General features: G+C 43.2%; 2 protein-coding genes across 2 annotated transcripts in view; both read left to right on the top strand.

Annotated features, from left to right (window-relative positions):
- LOC139719581 (uncharacterized) overlaps positions 1–24299 on the top strand; it is a 122132-nt gene that overhangs the window by 18867 nt on the left and 78966 nt on the right. The window contains exons 17-30 of the mRNA XM_071630993.1: positions 19–360; positions 913–1115; positions 1817–1944; positions 3574–3683; positions 4224–4364; positions 4871–4964; positions 5515–5561; positions 6076–6186; positions 7380–7496; positions 8491–8613; positions 9269–9418; positions 10503–10681; positions 15314–19933; positions 20302–22095. Of these exons, the coding sequence (XP_071487094.1) occupies positions 19–360; positions 913–1115; positions 1817–1944; positions 3574–3683; positions 4224–4364; positions 4871–4964; positions 5515–5561; positions 6076–6186; positions 7380–7496; positions 8491–8613; positions 9269–9418; positions 10503–10681; positions 15314–19933; positions 20302–22095 (8159 nt within the window). The remainder of the gene's footprint in view (positions 1–18; positions 361–912; positions 1116–1816; positions 1945–3573; positions 3684–4223; positions 4365–4870; positions 4965–5514; positions 5562–6075; positions 6187–7379; positions 7497–8490; positions 8614–9268; positions 9419–10502; positions 10682–15313; positions 19934–20301; positions 22096–24299) is intronic.
- On the top strand, positions 13814–15180 carry LOC139719545 (uncharacterized). The gene is made up of 2 exons (XM_071630958.1): positions 13814–14956; positions 14995–15180. Exons 1-2 carry the CDS (start codon positions 13841–13843, stop codon positions 15178–15180), a joined length of 1302 nt encoding a protein of 433 aa, XP_071487059.1. The 5' UTR covers positions 13814–13840.

Below are 24299 nucleotides of genomic sequence, written 5' to 3'. Positions count from 1 at the left end.
TATTACACTTTGCCACAGGACTATGTTCTGCTGTCGGTGAGGGACATTACACTACCTTCGATGGCAAGAAATACTCTTTCACCGGGGACTGTCGCTACACACTTGCCAGCGACTCTAACGGAACCTTTTCCATCGAGGTAGAAAATGTCCAGTGTGGCTCTAGCGGGGTAACCTGCACCCGTGCCATTGAGCTCATCTTTGACGGAGACACCACCATTTTCCTGGTGCGCGGTGGAGATGTTACCATCAATGGGGTCCCCATCCAACTGCCCAAGTACTACTCAGCTTGGAGCGTCGAACGGTCTGGGTTCTTCTATGTGATATTTGCCAACTTTGGGCTGGAGCTTCTTTGGGATGGAGGTAATTGTTATGGAAGTTAGCATGTCATCTGTCAATCTCTAGGAGTAAAAGTAACTGTTGCAGAATCATGCATTTCACTACAACTTCCACTTTTAGACCATGATTAATTGATAGCTTCATATGTGCTACTTGGTCAATCTCTGTCACCGCCTCCTAGTTGAGAACACTCTCTCTGGCAGGTTGCTTATTATTTAGAGGAAAAGATAAATGCAAGCATTTATGTTGATCAAATTCATAAACCCATTCATGACTCTGATTTACAGAGCAGCTGGTGAATGTCATAAATGCACTAGCTCATTCATTTTGTCCAGTTTAATAGTCTATTACAACAGACACTGATCAGTGGAAGATTATCATTTTTCAAAGATAGAGTTCATGTTTCAATTAATACAATTTCTACACCCCCTTTTCTTTATTCTTCTCATAACCATGTGTGCCAAAGTGTTTAAACTTTAAAGGAGCAAGAATTAAAATTTGTATGATCTTATTTTTTATGTGATTAATTGATGGTGTACAATTGTAAATGCATTTGTGGTCACTTCCAACGTCCAGGCACCAGAGTGTATGTGTCGGTCACCCCAGAATACAAAGGACGTCTCTCCGGTCTGTGTGGAAACTTTGACGGCGACCAGGAGAACGACTTCACGGCACGGAATGGAGCTGTGGAGCACAGCAGTGATAACTTTGCCAACAGCTGGAAAGTCAGCAGCGGCTGCCCAGAGCTGTACAAGGAGGATCTGGTTCATCCATGCAGGGTCAGTGTCACCATCATGGTTTGTCTTCATTTCTTTCTTTTTCATCATGAAACTACCAGCCTATCAGCCTTTAATAACCAGAATTACCTATAATGACACCCAGTAATTCAAAGATTTGTAGAGAGCCATTCAGCAGGTATATTCCCGAGTCTTGAAAGCTCAATATGATGTATCCTCGGGGTAGTCAGTTTATGTAGTCTGGATTAGATTTGTTATACTTCTGATTCCAGTGGTCATTGAGTGATAATTGAAGGCCTTAATACTGATGATGCCTCAGTTGAATCAGCAGAAAGACTGATCTCTTAATACCTCCATTGCTTATATTTTAGAGTATCTGTAAAGAATTCTCAAAGCTTTTCATTTTTAGCTGCTCCAGACATGTTGTTGTTTTTCTTTTTGTAAGATCCTAAAATGTAAAGAGCCTTTAGCTTGATGCTGGTGCTTAAAATGATAATATTTATGTTTGTAAAAATGTGTTACACATATGTGAATGTATGATTGATGCAAAACTTTTATCTTAAATTTGTGTGATAAACATAGTTGTTTTAGAATGGTTGAACAAAGGGGAAAGGATGCTTTCCCAGAGCTGAGAGTTTTGGTCTGCCTCTCCAGACACAATATCAGAGCAGTATTGTATTACTTTAGATTATGTGTGAACATTGATGTGAGCTGCTGCTTCTCTGCATGTGACGGCCTTCCAGGTCCACAGTCACCGAGAGGCCTGGGCCCAGAGGAGGTGCAGTATCATCAGCTCCCGGCTGTTTGAACCCTGCCACCAAGTGGTCGACCCAGACTCCTACTTGGCCAACTGTATCTATGACTCCTGTGGGTGAGTTAAACAAAAAAACAAACAAACAAACAAACACACACACAAAAAAGAAGAAGATGGGTTCCGGGGAAAGCAATTTTTCTGTATAAATAAGTAATATATTTTTCCTGATTTTTCTTGTGTTGCAAAAATGTTTATGTGTGAGTGTGTGTGTATGTGTGTGTGGGGGGGGGAAGGACTGGCAGGGCCAGTGTCAGTAGGCAGGGCTCGACACTAACGGTGGCCCGGTGGCCCGGGGCCACCAAAAACGCACGTCGGGCCACCAAAATTTCAGAAATGAAGCATTTGGTGGCCTGATCGGGCCACCAAAAAAGGTCGGATGTTTGCCTTTGGGCCACCAAAAATAAAAGTTAGTGTGGAGCCCTGCAGTAGGTATATGTTTTTTGTTTTGTTTTTGTTTGTTATATTTATAACAATAATTGGCTGCTGAGATATCGATGTTTAAAAGAGAGCATGTCGAGGCGTCTGGAAAATCACTGTTTTGAAAAAAGCGCCCTTAAAGTCTTCCTTTCGACGCAATCGCGATCACGGACACGCAAGTTAGTTTTCACCTCTGGACAATAGAAGGTAAGCCCTAGCAACCCCCGAAGAGTTCATTCAAGCACATCAGCGTCGGCGGTCTCCTCACCAACCAATCAGTGACCAGAATGTGAGAAGCGGCTGAGCATGGCGCGCCCCGCCGGCACATGCACCAGTCGACTGGGCAGTGTGCGAGCTTCATGCTTCGATTAGCAGCAAGCAGCAAACTGACCAATGAGATCACTCTGGTCGTTGTTAGGGGCGGAACCTATCTGTGGCGCTCAATCCAAATTTTCGAACCAGTGCTTCGTTGAAACGCCAAAAAACATGGCTCAGAAAAACGCTAGTTTTTGGTCTTTCCTTTGATCATTTTGCTTCAAAATTTCGATTACCTGAGGAAAATAGTTGGAAACTGATTTTTATAGTGGAATTATGTTTTGCTACTTTCAATGTTCTTGACCAATCAATGAACTAGAAATAAATTGTGAGGAATATGATAGTGGATATTCAGAGTTACTGGATGAGTTACAGTGTTCAACATGTGTCATATGCATTCCAGTCTTTGACGAGATGTTTTAACCAGAACATGCACCTGGCAATGCTGAGTTATTAAAGGGGTTGTGGTAGGGCTGTCTCGGATGGGATACCCTGAAAGGACTACCCTGGGTAACTAGGACCATATTATTTACATCATCAGTTTTTGTGTATGTGTCTCATAAATTATGTTTGCTAACATTACTGATGTTTGATTTTTAAGAATGTGTTATGTGTATCAAATAGATGAAATTCAGAAATGTTGTTCTTTCTGAAAATTTCTTCTTTAAATCAACATCAAAGTAGCGTGTCCCCATTTACATTGTTCAAAAGAAAAAGAACTAAATAAAATTTATGCATCTGGCATCAACAGTTCTAATCTGCTGAGTGAATCTGTCTAAAAATTGTGTAATGAGAAGAGACATATATGTTCTGTTATTTCGCACAGTTTTTTTTTTCACATAAAGGATACATTTTTGGTATCTTCCAAAATGTCTCCTCGTCTGTACTGAATATTTAACTTGTTGCTGTCAACTATACAAGTAGCTGCACTGGTTTTCTCTGTGTTCCCTGCAGCTGTGATCTTGGTGGGGATTGTGAATGTCTTTGTACTGCCATTGCTGCCTATGCCATGGAGTGCTCCAGGCATGGATTTGACATCATGTGGAGATCTCAAGAACTATGTGGTAAGCTGTTTGCTGTGAGCATTTCACAGAGGCTTCAACAATCAACTGCATCAGATGATACTTGGTTCTTCGACTCCTTAAAGAAAGAAGAGAGGGAGTTGGAAGATAGTGAAACACAGTAGAATTGCAGTATGAAATTGACCATGATGGTGCAGATATGTGAAATCAGTAAATATTTGCTTTAGCAAGTGAAGTACCCATATGTGGGAACTGTTACTAAATGTTCTCATATTGTTTGAGGTCTAGCTACATTTCATTTACCTTGACAAAAAGAGAAGATGAGAAATAAGAATACTTTCTATCTACATGTATGTTGTTTTTAAATTATAACAGTAGAAGACTGCTTTTGCCTGGAAGCAATGTCTTTATTAACCAAGGCTGTGTGAGAATCGTAAGATCTTCAAGAGCGTAGCCTACTTTTCCCTCTCACCAAGAAATCCTGCAATGAAATGTATTTTTTTACCCACTGTACCATGTATATTTATTCATGTGTGTCTCTTGCTTGTCTCACCCCCCCCCCCCCCCCATCTCTGATCCCAGCCGTTCAGTGTGACAGTGGGTTTGAGTACCAGGGATGTGGCTCAACTGCTGTAGACACGTGTGCATCATTTGACCGCGATCAGATTGGTTTTGGGAACTGTGCTGAGGGCTGCCATTGTCCAAATGGTACTTTATCAGAAGGTGAGACTGCGTGCATATATACATGTTGAAAACTTTGTCCATCTGGTCTCTTTTTTATGCCGTACTTCAGCCTTATCCCCAAAATAAGATTACGATTGTACATCTGTCAGTCTCTGTCAGTCTGTCTTGCTAGTAGATTATATGATATATCATCAATGTGTCAAAAGGCGTTTATGTGGCGTGTGCTGTTCTTGCTGTTGAAGTTCTTGCATATCATGCAGATGGGCAAACCCATTTTGTCATGCCATTTTATATTGGTTGTCAGTAGCCTGAGCAACTGCTTACAGATATCAGGTATCATGCAGCAGCATTAAAAGCCCCCCCCCCCCCCCCCCCAAGTAGTTCAGACTATGACAAGGTAATGATTTGGGAGGCATTGTAGAATAGGCCGAGTGTGAGATGAACCCATTCTGAGAGCATGCCCTGAGAGTGAACTTGACACTCCTTGGTGAGTCTCTTTGAGCCACCAGTCAAATTTTACACCTTGATACTCACTTCCTCCTCAGATGGACAGTGTATTGAAGTCAGTGAGTGTCCCTGCTACTTTGGCGGAGTCGAATACACAGCTGGCACTGTTACTAGTCTCAATTGTCAAAACTGGTGAGTATTCGACAATCAAGTTTTAAAATCACAGACATGACCTGTACATTGCTTTTTGTAGTTTTTGCTAATGAGACAGGTTTTTACATTGATGACTTATATCAGTTTCTTTTTACAAACATAAACCATGCAATAATCTTTCTCTCCCCTTCTACCATATGCTTCAATATTTTCTGTAACTTACTCAACATGCATAATACAGTATTTTGTATATCGTTTGTGTATATAGATGTATAATTCATATCTGATGGACACCCCAGTCAAACTTGAATTGCATATGGCAATCTACTCATGAATTTATATAGCTTGTAAATGATTATTTCATGTGCAAAGCATACATATGTATGTATGAATGTATATTTTCATTTTGTGAATAAATCAAATCAGTTCAAATAAAAAGTACATTGAAATGTAATCACATATTTCTCATGATATGTAGGAAAAGTGTGAGAGACATGAGCATGTACAACCAGCTAAAGTGTTGCTGGTAGATACATTGTGTAGCTTAAATTGCAAGTAACTATCCTATGTGTATGTTTATCTTTTTCAGCACTTGCCACGCAGGAAAACTGGAGTGTGTTGGAGAAGTCTGTGAAGGTAGGAGTCCTAAGCATCTCTTGATGATATTTAGTGTTGTAATATTGCCATTGCTTTCAAGTCAACATGATATGTTGCAGGGGTGAAGATCAATATTTGTGACCTTGATGACATAATTGTTATCATTGATGTTAATCACACAAACTTCTTCTTGTCATGTATTTTTGATAGCTATTGGCTGCCTGGTCAGTATCGAGCGCTATATTAGTGTTATTCATTATCATTATCATTACTTCCGACATTTGCACATAGATATACATCCTGATTTGTGCTTCACGTTTGTATTAAGCCTTCTATTTGCTGGGCTGTTTGTTTTTCGTTTTTTTCATTTATTATTAACCCCCAAAATGGCAAAGAAAGAATGCAGAATCTAATGCAGAATCTGCAGAATTTAATGCAAATGCTGTCTATAGAAGCAAACAGCTAGTGCATATACTCGATGAGTGGTGGAAGAATTGCATTCTGCATCGTATCTACAGTAAACTGTTCGTGTGGGTTTTTTTTTTTTTTCCAGAAACATGTGCACCGCTGGAGTACATGTGTGACAATGGTGCCTGTGTACCACTAGGCTGGCTGTGTGATGGATTGGATGACTGTGGTGACAACTCAGACGAGACCGACTGCAGTAAGAACTCATTTTGTATTAATTTCATGAAGAATGACAAAGAAGACATTTTATGTTTTTTACATTTTTTGCACCATGTCCGTTAATGTTTAGCTTCTCTGTGTACAGGCAGCTGTTGATTTTCATGTGCGTCAGGTCCTGTTAGTTGGACCAATGTACTAGTACAGAAATATTTGTTAGGGAAGGAGTGTAGTCTAAAGATGTAAAATAATGAATATTTCTGCAGTTTTTCTTCAGGGGAGCTTCGATCTAGCAAACTTTGGCAGACATGATGTTGAGGTTAAGGTCAAACCTTAAAAATTGGAATTGAGTCAAAGATATATGTATTTGATCGTTATTCATATGTCTTGTTTAATCTTTTAAATGACATGTCCTGTAAACCCTTTGCATATGTGTATAAAGAAATGAGATTATCATATGACCATGTCTTTGTGAAAATTAAATATTGTGATATGATCTAGACCATACCGTCTTAGATTCACAAATATGATTGTGAAATGAATGCATCCTGACAGAAGCTTCGTCCAGACTGTTGTCATTTTGATTATTTGTTTATTTTTTTGTTCTTAATGATGATTACATACTTTAAGGGATGGTATAGTTTTGGTTGTGGTCCCAACAAAAGATGGGTCCCACTTGTATTAGGACCACTTTATTTTGGATATCTCAGTCATCTCAAAACCGATTTTCATCGAATAAACTCTGAATTCCTCTTCAAGTTGTATGCTCTTTCATATTTCATAAGTAGTTTCTCATTATCTCACACATAAACAAAAGGAATAAAATCTAAAGCCCCATCTCAACCAAAACTGTAGCATCCCTATTATCTAAATTAGATTGAGAACTGCATGCTCTTCACTAGAAAATCAAGTGAAAATATGGTCTGGTTTTAAAACTTACATTTATTAACTGTTAGAGATATGTGGTATGATGTACATTAGTTTAGGACTATTGGCATAATGAGCGCAAATTGTAAATATGTATTGTGGACATTTTTAGCATAATTGTTATACTAAAATGTAACCATATGTTGCTGTGTTTATTTGTGATGAATTTGTTTAGGCCTCTCATTCTATAAGTCATATACAGGACTGTTGTAAAACAGACCTCACAACCACACTTGTGTTGATGAGTCTACAGCTTCAATGCACAATATGTCTCCTGCATCACCCCCTTTTGTCTCTCTCAACCAGCATACGAGTGTGATCCAGAAGAGTTTGAGTGTGCCAGCAGTGGTCTCTGCATTGATGCCGACTTTTACTGCGACGGCACGCCAGATTGCACGGACTCTTCGGACGAAGTCGGTTGTGGTATGTCGTCTCATAGTCTCTTACTGCAAACTTGAACAGATGGTACCAGTTTATAATGCAAAATATCCTGTTGAATTAAACTTCCCAATGTGGCATTTAGATTATCATTTTGAAAGAAGAGTGTACCCCATATATGTAGGTTCACACACAGCAAATGGAAACATGTGGAACCGCTCCATAAAAGTTAAAAGCAAAACTTATGGATGTATATTTGTTTTTTAAAAAAACTTTAGATCTTTGTATGCCTGTGACCCACTTACGACAGTAACTGTAGGCATATCAATATGTTAATTTGATGTCTAATAAACTGAATCCACTTAATTGTTTACATACAAAAAATTGACAAACTAAATGTTTACAATGTACTTCATGTGCTACTTAATCTGTAATCTTGCAGTCCTTGTCCCAATTCTGTGTAAAAGGTCTAGAGAAATTGGAAATGTGTGCAAAGTGTCGATTTTGTAAATTAAGTAAAATGGTCGACCCTCAGAAGATCTTTGAAGGTGGAGGTCTGCACGGTTGTGTCAATAACAAAGATTGGGTTTACAGTTAACCATGCCCCACTGTTGGTGGTCAATACTCATTTTACTGCATAGAAAATAAGAACTTTCCTGCTTGGATTGAAGTCCAATTTGATAAACAAAAATAAACAAAGAACTCGAAGGAGGAAGATTTTGATATTTTTACCCCCAAGCAAAGATATGATCATCTCTCTGATGTAATGGATGGATCATACCCAACTTTTAATCTGCCAATCTCTCCAATGCCTTTGCTACTAAGTATTCGAAATCACATACTATGATTTCAGTGCCAAAAAGCCATTAACTAGAAGGACCTACATGCAGACAATTTCTTATTGCAAGAGTGTATGCTCAGTTGTGTTGGAGACTAGATGTCAGAATTGAACAGCTTTTTTCTTTTCTTCACTCTTTCTTTTTCCCAGGATGGGAACAAGTAAAGATCTGTATATTTTGCCTCATGTTTTTACTTATAGTTGCAGTCACATGTGGTCCCAGTGAGTTCCAGTGCAGTGAGGGTGTGTGTATCCCAGAATCCTTTGTGTGTGACGGTGATGTGGACTGTGGTGAAGGAGACAACAGTGATGAGCAAGGATGTGGTAAGGAATGTCATAGCACTGCTGTTTAATAGGGGGTCTTAGTGGCAGGTGTCAGGATCTACCATGTCAACAGACACAGGGAGAAATCCTTCTTTGTATGTCACAATGTGCCTGGTTGATACTGTTTGCTGACTATTGCTATTCACCTGGGGGCGAACTGAAAGGGGTCAGCAGCATGCCCATTTTGTAAATGATATCATTCACAAAACAACAATGAGGGGAAAAATTAGATACAGCTATTTCAGAACACACTAGAATTCATTTTTCTATTTATTTATCTATTTATTTATTTATTCCGTTTTCTGTTATCAGGGTAGCCCTTTCAGCTCACTCGGAACTGCTCTGCCAAGGGGCCCTGCATCACAACTGAAATACAACACCTCCCAGAATTATATTGAATGTGACATACAAAGACAAAGCAGTTGACGTTGTGATGTTGAACACTAAAATGTATATATGCCATAATGAGCCTGTTTTCATATGCCAGCCCCTTGGCAAAATACAAGCATGGCTGTAGCATGCTTCCTGTTCTTTTTCAACAGATTTTGATTCACTGTGTGATTTTTTTAGCTTGCTTTGACATGCTGTGTTCAGACCCCCCTCCCCATTTTGGTATTAACTCTGTTAAGCATTCTTTCCTCTGCTTGTGAAATAGAAACTCCAAGCCCAACACCACCCAGGAATGCCACCTGTGCTCCCAGTGAGTTCACCTGTAACAATGGCAAGTGTGTCCCCGGAGGAAACAACAGTGTCGTTTGTGATGGAGTGAATGACTGTGGAGACATGTCCGATGAAAGCTACTGTGGTATGCACTTTTTATCAATTCTTTTTCTCAGACATAATTATGTGCAAGACAATGAATATCATGCTTCTGTGAATTGTATGCCTGTAACACATTATGGTGCCAAAGGTTATATGTTTTCAGAATAGCCATTCATTCAGCTGCACATGTTAATGGTTTGCCACCAGGATATTTCCTGAGAATAGCTTAAAGTATTCTAATGATACTTAAGATATTCGAAATAGAAATCAGAAAGGTGAACTGGATTATTTGTAGCTCTTCTCCAAGATTTGACATCTGTTGCTATCACTTTTTTCGGTCTTCGGTTGTGCATTGCCTGGCTATCCTTTGCACTATAACATTTTCCTCATCTTCAAATACACATGGTCTGATTTCAACCAAACATGGCAGCAATCATTTGTGAGGACAGGGATTGGAAAAATCAAAAGGTTCTGATGTCCCCCATAGAGCCCGAAGGTCAGGGCCCAACATGTTTAAACCTATTTCTCAGGCATTCATCTCTAGATCTAGGAAGTAGGACAACCATGCCACCTTGCATTTAGATTCTCATGAAAGTGGAGAAAGTGATTTGTTCATGGTGTGAAATTAAAGAGACAGGTTACTATAGGGATCAAGATGTCAAAATTTTCTCTTCTGCATAATAACTCCAATTTCCCAACTTCTGTTAGTGTGTACAAACCATTGGGAGAGCTGTGACTAATTTTGTGGCTTCGTGAAATCATAGAAAATTTAAATGTTCAATAGCTTCATCATGTTTTGTTGGATTTTAATAAAAGTCTTCTCTTCTCACCATTATAGTTCACATGAACATTGAGTGGAATTGCCCTTTCATGACCTTTCAGAAGTTGTCCAGTGTTGAAGCATTGGGATGTGGATACCAGCATTGCATCAATTAAGATTATATATGATAGGAATGATGAATAACAGTAGATTGTCAAACTTGAAAAATGTATGCATACTTCACTAGGTTTAAATAACAATAAAAAAATCTGGTCTCAGAATTCCTATTCATACATGAGGATGTGTTTCTGGAAGGGTCTATCTGCATTTGTGTCATTAAAACAGCTCATGTATATTTTTTTTTCAGGCACTACACCACATCCTCATCCATCAACAGTGAAACCAAACTGTCTGGATAGTCAGTGGCGGTGTCTTAATTCAACAATGTGCATCAATGCCACTCAACGATGCGATGGTGTTGCTGACTGTGCATTTGCCTCGGATGAAATCGGTTGCATCCAGCTGACAATTCCTCCAACTACAAAAGTCACCACACAAGCCACAAATAATCCTACTACCACATCAATTGTAATTACACATGTGTCTACACCAAGTGTCAGCACGTTGCCTCCAAATATCACAACACCAGAGGCCACTCAAGCTCCAACTACACATCTACATATCACTACAGAAAAGAATACACCTGCAGCTTCGGTAACACCAGTGGTAACTCAAGCAGTTACAACACCAGCAGTTACCGCAAGAAAAATTACAGCTCCTACACTTGCAGTAACATCACCCGCTGTAACTACGCGTGAACTGACCACTCAAATACTCACATCACCAGCTGTATCTACAGAGGCGGTTACTACACCTGAATTGACCACTCAGACTGTTACTAGTCCAGCAGAAACAACAATTGTTGTGACATCACCAGCTGTAACTACATCAGAAGTGACCACACCTGCAATGACGACTCAGGCAGTGACTTCACCTGCAGTGACCACTCAAGCTGTGACTACACCTGCAATGACGACTCAGGAAGTGACTTCACCTGCAGTGACCACTCAAGTATTCACTTCACCTTCCGTGACTTCGCCTGCAGCTACAACACCTGAACTAACCACTCAAGTAGTTATATCACCTGCAGTATCTACGGAGGCAGTGACTACACCTGAATTGACCACTCAGGCTGTTACTAGTCCAGCAGTAACAACAATTGTTGTGACATCACCTGCTGTAACTACATCAGAAATGACCACTCAAGCATTGACCACTCCTGCAACAACTGCGCTGGCAGTCACTACACCTGCAGTGACGACTCAGGCAGTAACATCACCTGCATCAACTACTCGAATAGTGACGACACCTGCAGTGACTTCTCCAGAAGTAACAACACCTGAACTGACTACTCAGGCTGTTACTAGTCCAGCAGTAACAACAGTTGTTGTGACATCACCAGCTGTAACTACATCAGAAATGACCTCTCCTGCAACGACCTCACTAGCAGTCACTACACCTGCTCTGACGACTCAGGCAGTAACATCACCAGCATCAACTACTGGAATAGTGACGACACCTGCAGTGACTTCTCCAGAAGTAACAACACCTGAACTGACTACTCAGGCTGTTACTAGTCCAGCAGTAACAACAGTTGTTGTGACATCACCAGCTGTAACTACATCAGAAATGACCTCTCCTGCAACGACCTCACTAGCAGTCACTACACCTGCTCTGACGACTCAGGCAGTAACATCACCAGCATCAACTACTGGAATAGTGACGACACCTGCAGTGACTTCTCCAGAAGTAACAACACCTGAACTGACTACTCAGGCTGTTACTAGTCCAGCAGTAACAACAATTATTATGACATCACCAGCTGTAACTACATCAGAAATGACCTCTCCTGCAACGACCTCACTAGCAGTCACTACACCTGCTCTGACGACTCAGGCAGTAACATCACCAGCATCAACTACTCGAATAGTGACGACACCTGCAGTGACTTCTCCAGAAGTAACAACACCTGAACTGACTACTCAGGCTGTTACTAGTCTAGCAGTAACAACAGTTGTTGTGACATCACCTGCTGTAACTACCTCAGAAATGACCACCCAAGCATTGACCACTCCTGCAACAACCACGCTGGTGGTCACTACACCAGCAGTGACAACTCAAGCAGTTACATCCCTTGTGCAGACAACTGAAGCAGTTTCTACACCAGCAATAACTACAGTCCTTGTGTCCACTCCTGCTATTTCTTCACCAGCAGTAACTTCTCCAGCTGTGACTACATCTGAATTGACTACACCAACAACTTCAAGTACTCCAGCAATGACCACAGTAGCTGTTACCACGCCTGCAGTTACTTCTCCAGCAATTACTTCACCTGAAGTGACCACATCCCCAAAGTCAACAACAGGATACTTCTCCCCCTCTTCATCTCCCATTTCTTACATAACAACACAGGCAGTCAGCACAGAGTCTAGCACAGAAACACCTACACCTGCACTGACATCAAAGTTGTATCCCACCAGTGCAGCAACACCTACTATTCTAACAACTCCACCAAGCCAAACAGAGATTCTTGAGAATGGTTACACAACCACCTTACCTATCTTTACCAGGCCAGAGACAACTCCAGAAATGAGTACAGCTGCCTTGTCAACTCCCGCCATTACCACATCGGCCTTGACTACTCCCGAAGGAACAACACAAATTTTGACAACAAATGCAATTTCAACAGAAGCAGTGACAATTACAACACAAGTGGTAACAACACCATTAGTGAGTACTCCAAAAATGACTACAGTTGTTGTTACTTCACCAGCCATAACGACACCTGCAGTGACCACTCAAGCTGTGACTACACCTGCAATGACGACTCAGGAAGTGACTTCACCTGCAGTGACCACTCAAGTATTCACTTCACATGCCGTGACTTCGCCTGCAGCTACAACACCTGAACTGACCACTCAAGTAGTTACATCACCTGCAGTATCTACGGAGGCAGTGACTACACCTGAATTGACCACTCAGGCTGTTACTAGTCCAGCAGTAACAACAATTGTTGTGACATCACCTGCTGTAACTACATCAGAAATGACCACTCCTGCATTGACTACTCAGGCGGTAACATCACCAGCATCAACTACTCGAATAGTGACGACACCTGCAGTGACTTCTCCAGAAGTAACAACACCTGAACTGACTACTCAGGCTGTTACTAGTCCAGCAGTAACAACAGTTGTTGTGACATCACCTGCTGTAACTATATCAGAAATGACCACTCCTGCAACGACCACACTGGCAGTCACTACTCCTGCATTGACAACTCAGGCGGTAACATCACCAGCATCAACTACTCGAATAGTGACGACACCTGCAGTGACTTCTCCGGAAGTAACAACACCTGAACTGACTACTCAGGCTGTTACTAGTCCAGCAGTAACAACAGTTGTTGTGACATCACCTGCTGTAACTACATCAGAAATGACCACTCCTGCAACGACCACACTGGCAGTCACTACTCCTGCATTGACAACTCAGGCGGTAACATCACCAGCATCAACTACTCGAATGGTGACGACACCTGCAGTGACTTCTCCAGAAGTAACAACACCTGAACTGACTACTCAGGCTGTTACTAGTCTAGCAGTAACAACAGTTGTTGTGACATCACCTGCTGTAACTACCTCAGAAATGACCACCCAAGCATTGACCACTCCTGCAACAACCACGCTGGTGGTCACTACACCAGCAGTGACAACTCAAGGAGTAACATCCCCTGTGCAGACAACTGAAGCAGTTTCTACACCAGCAATAACTACAGTCCTTGTGTCCACTCCTGCTATTTCTTCACCAGCAGTAACTTCTCCAGCTGTGACTACATCTGCATTGACTACAACAACAACTTCAAGTACTCCAGCAATGACCACAGTAGCTGTTACCACGCCTGCAGTTACTTCTCCAGCAATTACTTCACCTGAAGTGACCACATCCCCAAAGTCAACAACAGGATACTTCTCCCCCTCTTCATCTCCCATTTCTTACATAACAACACAGGCAGTCAGCACAGAGTCTAGCACAGAAACACCTACACCTGCACTGACATCAAAGTTGTATCCCACCAGTGCAGCAACACCTACTATTCTAACAACTCCACCAAGCCAAACAGAGATTCTTGAGAATGGTTACACAACCACCTTACCTATCTTTACCAGACCAGAGACAACTCCAGAAATGAGTACAGCTGCCTTGTCAACTCCCGCCATTACCACATCTGCCTTGACTACTCCCGAAGCAACAACACAAATTTTGACAACAAATGCAGTGTCAACAGAAGCAGTGACAGTTACAACACCAGTGGTAACAACACCATTAGTGAGTACTCCAAAAATGACAACAGTTGTTGTTACTTCACCGGCCATAACCACACCTGCAGTGACCACTCAAGCTGTGACTACACCTGCCATGACGACTCAGGAAGTGACTTCACCTGCAGTGACCACTCAAGTATTCACTACACCTTCCGTGACTTCGCCTGCAGCTACAACACCTGAACTGACCACTCAAGTAGTTACATCACCTGCAGTATCTACTGAGGCAGTGACTACACCTGAATTGACCACTCATGCTGTTACTAGTCCAGCAGTAACAACAATTGTTGTAACATCACCTGCTGTAACTACATCAGAAATGACCACTCCTGCAACGACCACACTGGCAGTCACTACACCTGCATTGACGACTCAGGCGGTAACATCACCAGCATCAACTACTCGAATGGTGACGACACCTGCAGTGACTTCTCCAGAAGTAACAACACCTGAACTGACTACTCAGGCTGTTACTAGTCTAGCAGTAACAACAGTTGTTGTGACATCACCTGCTGTAACTACATCAGAAATGACCTCTCCTGCAACGACCTCACTAGCAGTCACTACACCTGCATTGACAACTCAGGCGGTAACATCACCAGCATCAACTACTGGAATAGTGACGACACCTGCAGTGACTTCTCCAGAAGTAACAACACCTGAACTGACTACTCAGGCGGTTACTAGTCCAGCAGTAACAACAGTTGTTGTGACATCACCTGCTGTAACTACATCAGAAATGACCACTCCTGCAACGACCACACTGGCAGTCACTACTCCTGCATTGACAACTCAGACGGTAACATCACCAGCATCAACTACTCGAATAGTGACGACACCTGCAGTGACTTCTCCAGAAGTAACAACACCTGAACTGACTACTCAGGCTGTTACTAGTCCAGCAGTAACAACAGTTGTTGTGACATCACCTGCTGTAACTACGTCAGAAATGACCACCCAAGCATTGACCACTCCTGCAACAACCACGCTGGTGGTCACTACACCAGCAGTGACAACTCAAGGAGTAACATCCCCTGTGCAGACAACTGAAGCAGTTTCTACACCAGCAATAACTACAGTCCTTGTGTCCACTCCTGCTATTTCTTCACCAGCAGTAACATCTCCAGCTGTGACTACATCCGAATTGACTACACCAACAACTTCAAGTACTCCAGCAATGACCACAGTAGCTGTTACCACGCCTGCAGTTACTTCTCCAGCAATTACTTCACCTGAAGTGACCACATCCCCAAAGTCAACAACAGGATACTTCTCCCCCTCTTCATCTCCCATTTCTTACATAACAACACAGGCAGTCAGCACAGAGTCTAGCACAGAAACACCTACACCTGCACTGACATCAAAGTTGTATCCCACCAGTGCAGCAACACCTACTATTCTAACAACTCCACCAAGCCAAACAGAGATTCTTGAGAATGGTTACACAACCACATTACCTATCTTTACCAGACCAGAGACGACTCCAGAAATGAGTACAGCTGCCTTGTCAACTGCTGCCATTACCACATCTGCCTTGACTACTCCCGAAGCAACAACACAGATTTTGACAACAAATGCAGTGTCAACAGAAGCAGTGACAGTTACAACACCAGTGGTAACAACACCATTAGTGAGTACTCCAGAAATGACAACAGTTGCTGTTACTTCACCGGCCATAACCACACCTGCAGTGACCACTCAAGCTGTGACTACACCTGCAATGACAACTCAGGAAGTGACTTCACCTGCAGTGACCACTCAAGTATTCACTACACCTGCCGTGACTTCGCCTGCAGCTACAACACCTGAACTGACCACTCAAGTAGTTACATCACCTGCAGTATCTACGGAGGCAGTGACTACGCCTGAATTGACCACTCAGGCTGTTACTAGTCCAGCAGTAACAACAATTGTTGTGACATCACCTGCTGTAACTACATCAGAAATGACCACTCCTGCAACGACCACACTGGCAGTCACTACACCTGCTTTGACAACTCAGGCGGTAACATCACCAGCATCAACTACTGGAATAGTGACGACACCTGCAGTGATTTCTCCAGAAGTAACAACACCTGAACTGACTACTCAGGCTGTTACTAGTCCAGCAGTAACAACAGTTGTTGTGACATCACCTGCTGTAACTACATCAGAAGTGACCACTGCTGCAACGACCACACTGGCAGTCACTACTCCTGCATTGACAACTCAGGCGGTAACATCACCAGCATCAACTACTCGAATAGTGACGACACCTGCAGTGACTTCTCCAGAAGTAACAACACCTGAACTGACTACTCAGGCTGTTACTAGTCCAGCACTAACAACAGTTGTTGTGACATCACCTGCTGTAACTACGTCAGAAATGACCACCCAAGCATTGACCACTCCTGCAACAACCACGCTGGTGGTCACTACACCAGCAGTGACAGCTCAAGCAGTAACATCCCCTGTGCAGACAACTGAAGCAGTTTCTACACCAGCAATAACTACAGTCCTTGTGTCCACTCCTGCTATTTCTTCGCCAGCAGTAACTTCTCCAGCTGTGACTACATCTGAATTGACTACACCAACAACTTCAAGTACTCCAGCAATGACCACAGTAGCTGTTACCACGCCTGCAGTTACTTCTCCAGCAATTACTTCACCTGAAGTGACCACATCCCCAAAGTCAACAACAGGATACTTCTCCCCCTCTTCATCTCCCATTTCTTACATAACAACACAGGCAGTCAGCACAGAGTCTAGCACAGAAACACCTACACCTGCACTGACATCAAAGTTGTATCCCACCAGTGCAGCAACACCTACTATTCTAACAACTCCACCAAGCCAAACAGAGATTCTTGAGAATGGTTACACAACCACCTTACCTATCTTTACCAGACCAGAGACAACTCCAGAAATGAGTACAGCTGCCTTGTCAACTCCCGCCATTACCACATCGGCTTTGACTACTCCCGAAGGAACAACACAAAGTTTGACAACAAATGCAATGTCAACAGAAGCAGTGACAATTACAACACAAGTGGTAACAACACCATTAGTGAGTACTCCAAAAATGACTACAGTTGTTGTTACTTCACCAGCCATAACGACACCTGCAGTGACCACTCAAGCTGTGACTACACCTGCAATGACGACTCAGGAAGTGACTTCACCTGCAGTGACCACTCAAGTAACTCAAGTAGTTACATCACCTGCAGTATCTACGGAGGCAGTGACTACACCTGAATTGACCACTCAGGCTGTTACTAGTCCAGCAGTAACAACAATTGTTGTGACATCACCTGCTGTAACTACATCAGAAATGACCACTCCTGCAATGACCACACTGGCAGTCACTACACCTGCATTGACAACTCAGGCGGTAACATCACCAGCATCAACTACTCGAATAGTGACAACAGCTGCAGTGACTTCTCCAGAAATAACAACACCTGAACTGACTACTCAGGCTGTTACTAGTCCAGCAGTAACAACAATTGTTGTGACATCACCTGTTGTAACTACATCAGAAATGACCACTCCTGCAACGACCACACTGGCAGTCACTACTCCTGCATTGACGACTCAGGCGGTAACATCACCAGCATCAACTACTCGAATGGTGATGTCACCTGCAGTGACTTCTCCAGAAGTAACAACACCTGAACTGACTACTCAGGCGGTTACTAGTCCAGCAGTAACAACAGTTGTTGTGACATCACCTGCTGTAACTACATCAGAAATGACCACTCCTGCAACGACCACACTGGCAGTCACTACTCCTGCATTGACAACTCAGACGGTAACATCACCAGCATCAACTACTCGAATAGTGACGACACCTGCAGTGACTTCTCCAGAAGTAACAACACCTGAACTGACTACTCAGGCTGTTACTAGTCCAGCAGTAACAACAGTTGTTGTGACATCACCTGCTGTAACTACGTCAGAAATGACCACCCAAGCATTGACCACTCCTGCAACAACCACGCTGGTGGTCACTACACCAGCAGTGACAACTCAAGCAGTAACATCCCCGGTGCAGACGACTGAAGCAGTTTCTATACCAGCAATAACCACAGTCCTTGTGTCCACTCCTGCTATTTCTTCACCAGCAGTAACATCTCCAGCTGTGACTACATCCGAATTGAGTACACCAACATCTTCAAGTACTCAAGCATTGACCACAGTGGCTGTTACCACACCTGCAGTTACTTCTCCAGCAATTACTTCACCTGAAGTGACCACATCCCCAAAGTCAACAACAGGATACTATTCCCCCTCTTCATCTCCCATTTCTTACATAACAACACAGGCAGTCAGCACAGAGTCTAGCACAGAAACACCTACACCTGCACTGACATCAAAGTTGTATCCCACCAGTGCAGCAACACCTACTATTCTAACAACTCCACCAAGCCAAACAGAGATTCTTGAGAATGGTTACACAACCACCTTACCTATCTTTACCAGACCAGAGACGACTCCAGAAATGAGTACAGCTGCCTTGTCAACTCCCGCCATTACCACATCTGCCTTGACTACTCCCGAAGCAACAACACAGATTCTGACAACAAATGCAGTGTCAACAGAAGCAGTGACAGTTACAACACCAGTGGTAACAACACCATTAGTGAGTACTCCAAAAATGACTACAGTTGTTGTTACTTCACCAGCCATAACGACACCTGCAGTGACCACTCAAGCTGTGACTACACCTCCAATGACGACTCAGGAAGTGACTTCACCTACAGTGACCACTCAAGTATTCACTTCACCTGCCGTGACTTCGCCTGCAGCTACAACACCTGAACTGACAACTCAAGTAGTTACATCTCCTGCAGTATCTACGGAGGCAGTGAGTAGACCTGAATTGACCACTCAGGCTGTTACTAGTCCAGCAGTAACAACAGTTGTTGTGACATCACCTGCTGTAACTACATCAGAAATGACCACTCCTGCAACGACCACACTGGCAGTCATTACACCTGCATTGACAACTCAGGCGGTAACATCACCAGCATCAACTACTGGAATAGTGACGACACCTGCAGTGACTTCTCCAGAAGTAACAACACCTGAACTGACTACTCAGGCTGTTACTAGTCCAGCAGTAACAACACTTGTTGTGACATCACCTGCTGTAACTACATCAGAAATGACAACTCCTGCAACGACCACACTGGCAGTCACTACTCCTGCATTGACAACTCAGGCGGTAACATCACCAGCATCAACTACTGGAATAGTGACGACACCTGCAGTGACTTCTCCAGAAGTAACAACACCTGAACTGACTACTCAGGCTGTTACTAGTCCAGCAGTAACAACACTTGTTGTGACATCACCTGCTGTAACTACATCAGAAATGACCACCCAAGCATTGACCACTCCTGCATCAACCACGCTGGTGGTCACTACACCAGCAGTGAAATGACCACCCAAGCATTGACCACTCCTGCATCAACCACGCTGGTGGTCACTACACCAGCAGTGACAACTCAAGCAGTAACATCCCCGGTGCAGACGACTGAAGCAGTTTCTATACCAGCAATAACTACAGTCCTTGTGTCCACTCCTGCTATTTCTTCACCAGCAGTAACATCTCCAGCTGTGACTACATCCGAATTGAGTACACCAACAACTTCAAGTACTCAAGCATTGACCACAGTAGCTGTTACCACACCTGCAGTTACTTCTCCACCAATTACTTCACCCGAAGTGACCACATCCCCAAAGTCAACAACAGGATACTATTCCCCCTCTTCCTCTCCCATTTCTTACATAACAACACAGGCAGTCAGCACAGAGTCTAGCACAGAAACACCTACACCTGCACTGACATCAAAGTTGTATCCCACCAGTGCAGCAACACCTACTATTCTAACAACTCCACCAAGCCAAACAGAGATTCTTGAGAATGGTTACACAACCACATTACCTATCTTTACCAGACCAGAGACGACTCCAGAAATGAGTACAGCTGCCTTGTCAACTGCTGCCACTACCACATCTGCCTTGACTACTCCCGAAGCAACAACACAGATTTTGACAACAAATGCAGTGTCAACAGAAGCAGTGACAGTTACAACACCAGTGGTAACAACACCATTAGTGAGTACTCCAGAAATGACAACAGTTGTTGTTACTTCACCGGCCATAACCACACCTGCAGTGACCACTCAAGCTGTGACTACACCTGTAATGACGACTCAGGAAGTGACTTCACCTGCAGTGACCACTCAAGTATTCACTACACCTGCCTTGACTTCGCCTGCAGCTACAACACCTGAACTGACCACTCAAGTAGTTACATCACCTGCAGTATCTACGGAGGCAGTGACTACACCTGAATTGACCACTCAGGCTGTTACTAGTCCAGCAGTAACAACAATTGTTGTGACATCACCTGCTGTAACTACATCAGAAATGACCACTCCTGCAACGACCACACTGGCAGTCACTACTCCTGCATTGACGACTCAGGCGGTAACATCACCAGCATCAACTACTCGAATGGTGACGACACCTGCATTGACTTCTCCAGAAGTAACAACACCTGAACTGACTACTCAGGCGGTCACTAGTCCAGCAGTAACAACAGTTGTTGTGACATCACCTGCTGTAACTACATCAGAAGTGACCACTCCTGCAACGACCACACTGGCAGTCACTACTCCTGCATTGACAACTCAGGCGGTAACATCACCAGCATCAACTGCTCGAATAGTGACGACACCTGCAGTGACTTCTCCAGAAGTAACAACACCTGAACTGACTACTCAGGCTGTTAGTAGTCCAGCAGTAACAACAGTTGTTGTGACATCACCTGCTGTAACTACCTCAGAAATGACCACCCAAGCATTGACCACTCCTGCAACAACCACGCTGGTGGTCACTACACCAGCAGTGACAACTCAAGGAGTAACATCCCCGGTGCAGACAACTGAAGCAGTTTCTACACCAGCAATAACTACAGTCCTTGTGTCCACTCCTGCTATTTCTTCACCAGCAGTAACATCTCCAGCTGTGACTACATCTGAATTGACTACACCAACAACTTCAAGTACTCCAGCAATGACCACAGTAGCTGTTACCACACCTGCAGTTACTTCTCCAGCAATTACTTCACCTGAAGTGACCACATCCCCAAAGTCAACAACAGGATACTTCTCCCCCTCTTCCTCTCCCATTTCTTACATAACAACACAGGCAGTCAGCACAGAGTCTAGCACAGAAACACCTACACCTGCACTGACATCAAAGTTGTATCCCACCAGTGCAGCAACACCTACTATTCTAACAACTCCACCAAGCCAAACAGAGATTCTTGAGAATGGTTACACAACCACCTTACCTATCTTTACCAGACCAGAGACGACTCCAGAAATGAGTACAGCTGCCTTGTCAACTCCCGCCATTACCACATCTGCCTTGACTACTCCCGAAGGAACAACACAAATTTTGACAACAAATGCAGTGTCAACAGAAGCAGTGACAGTTACAACACCAGTGGTAACAACACCATTAGTGAGTACTCCAAAAATGACAACAGTTGCTGTTACTTCACCGGCCATAACCACACCTGCAGTGACCACTCAAGCTGTGACTACACCTGCAATGACAACTCAGGAAGTGACTTCACCTGCAGTGACCACTCAAGTATTCACTTCACCTGCCGTGACTTCGCCTGCAGCTACAACACCTGAACTGACCACTCAAGTAGTTACATCACCTGCAGTATCTACGGAGGCAGTGACTACGCCTGAATTGACCACTCAGGCTGTTACTAGTCCAGCAGTAACAACAATTGTTGTGACATCACCTACTGTAACTACATCAGAAATGACCACTCCTGCAACGACCACACTGGCAGTCACTACTTCTGCATTGACAACTCAGGCGGTAACATCACCAGCATCAACTACTGGAATAGTGACGACACCTGCAGTGACTTCTCCAGAAGTAACAACACCTGAACTGACTACTCAGGCTGTTACTAGTCCAGCAGTAACAACAGTTGTTGTGACATCACCTGCTGTAACTACATCAGAAGTGACCACTGCTGCAACGACCACACTGGCAGTCACTACACCTGCATTGACAACTCAGGCGGTAACATCACCAGCATCAACTACTCGAATAGTGACAACAGCTGCAGTGACTTCTCCAGAAATAACAACACCTGAACTGACTACTCAGGCTGTTACTAGTCCAGCAGTAACAACAGTTGTTGTGACATCACCTGTTGTAACTACGTCAGAAATGACCACTCAAGCATTGACCACTCCTGCAACAACCACGCTGGTGGTCACTACACCAGCAGTGACAACTCAGGCAGTAACATCCCCGGTGCTAACAACTGAAGCACTTTCTACACCAGCAACAACTACAGTACTTGTGTCCACTCCTGCTATTTCTTCACCAGCAGTAACTTCTCCTGCTGCGACTACGTCTGAATTGACTACACCAACATCTTCAAGTACTCCAGCAATGACCACAGTAGCTGTTACCACACCTGCAGTTACTTCTCCAGCAATTACTTCACCTGAAATGACCACATCCCCAAAGTCAACAACAGGATACTACTCCCCCTCTTCATCTCCCATTTCTTACATAACAACACAGGCAGTCAGCACAGAGTCTAGCACAGAAACACCTACACCTGCACTGACATCAAAGTTGTATCCCACCAGTGCAGCAACATCTACTATTCTAACAACTCCACCAAGCCAAACAGAGATTCTTGAGAATGGTTATACAACCACCTTACCTATCTTTACCAGACCAGAGACGACTCCAGAAATGAGTACAACTGCCTTGTCAACTCCCGCCATTACCACAACAATTGTTGTGACATCACCTGCTGTAACTACGTCAGAAGTGACCACCCAAGCATTGACCACTCCTGCAACGACCACACTGGCTGTCACTACACCAGCAGTGACAACTCAAGCAGTAGCATCACCAGTACTAACAACAGAAGCAGTGACTACGCCAGTCATGACTACTCCAATTGCCACTACACCTGGCGTGACATCTTCCATTTTTACCACGCCTTCAGTGACCAGCTATTATACTGTGCATCCCTCTACATCAGCCATTACCACAGTACCTCTGTCTTACACAACTGTGTCAGGTTTGTTTTCTTTAGACTTTTGCCTTCTCAACATTTGAATAATGTAGACATGTACAGCATTTAAAGGGATGATATATAGTGGGTTTGTTGTTGTTGTTGTTGTTGATGTTGTCGTTGTTGTTGTTTTGTTATTTCTTTGAGATTGGGCTTGAGGTTTCCAACCTCTTGTGTGAAGTAATGCGAAACCTGTCAGGAAAATGAAAAAACAGCATGCATCTCTAAAATTGATTTCAAAGTTTATTTGATGAGAATTTGTTTTGAAATGCCTGAGATACCCCAAGACAAAGAGGTCCTATAAAAGGTGGGACTCACCTTTTATCAGGTCTGCTTTGTTTTACTTTTTCTTTTCTTTTTTGCTATCTCAGCCATTTCAATACTGACTTACATCAAATAAAGTTTGGATTCCACGTAAAACTGATTGCTCTTTCATATTTCATAAGTGGTTTCTATTTATCCTGCAAAGAGTTAAAGTATGCATCCCCCATCTCAACCAAAACTATACTCTCCCTTTAAGGCTTGGGAAAATGGAGTATTCCTTCAGATTTGTATGGTCACCCTTTGTAGTTTTAGTGCCTTAGATTTCAATCGTATTCTAGCATACACTCACAGAAATTAACAGAAAGAAAGAAGTTCTCTGGGCACCTCCAAGTTTACT

The sequence above is a fragment of the Diadema antillarum genome, unplaced genomic scaffold (genome assembly GCF_040938485.1).
Source record: "Diadema antillarum isolate AM-2024a unplaced genomic scaffold, OU_Dant_1.0 scf00000112, whole genome shotgun sequence".
Taxonomy (NCBI): Eukaryota; Metazoa; Echinodermata; class Echinoidea; order Diadematoida; family Diadematidae; genus Diadema; species Diadema antillarum.
Note: the sequence above shows the minus strand (reverse complement) of the source record. Positions and strands in the feature narration are given on the sequence as shown.

Bases quoted from the DNA above. Each gene is read 5' to 3' on its own strand.
- LOC139719545 (XM_071630958.1), top strand. From the start codon at position 13,841: ATGACCACCCAAGCATTGACCACTCCTGCAACAACCACGCTGGTGGTC. The intron at 14,957-14,994 runs GTAACAACACCT...GGCTGTTACTAG, and splicing joins CTGCAGTGACTTCTCCAGAA to TCTAGCAGTAACAACAGTTG.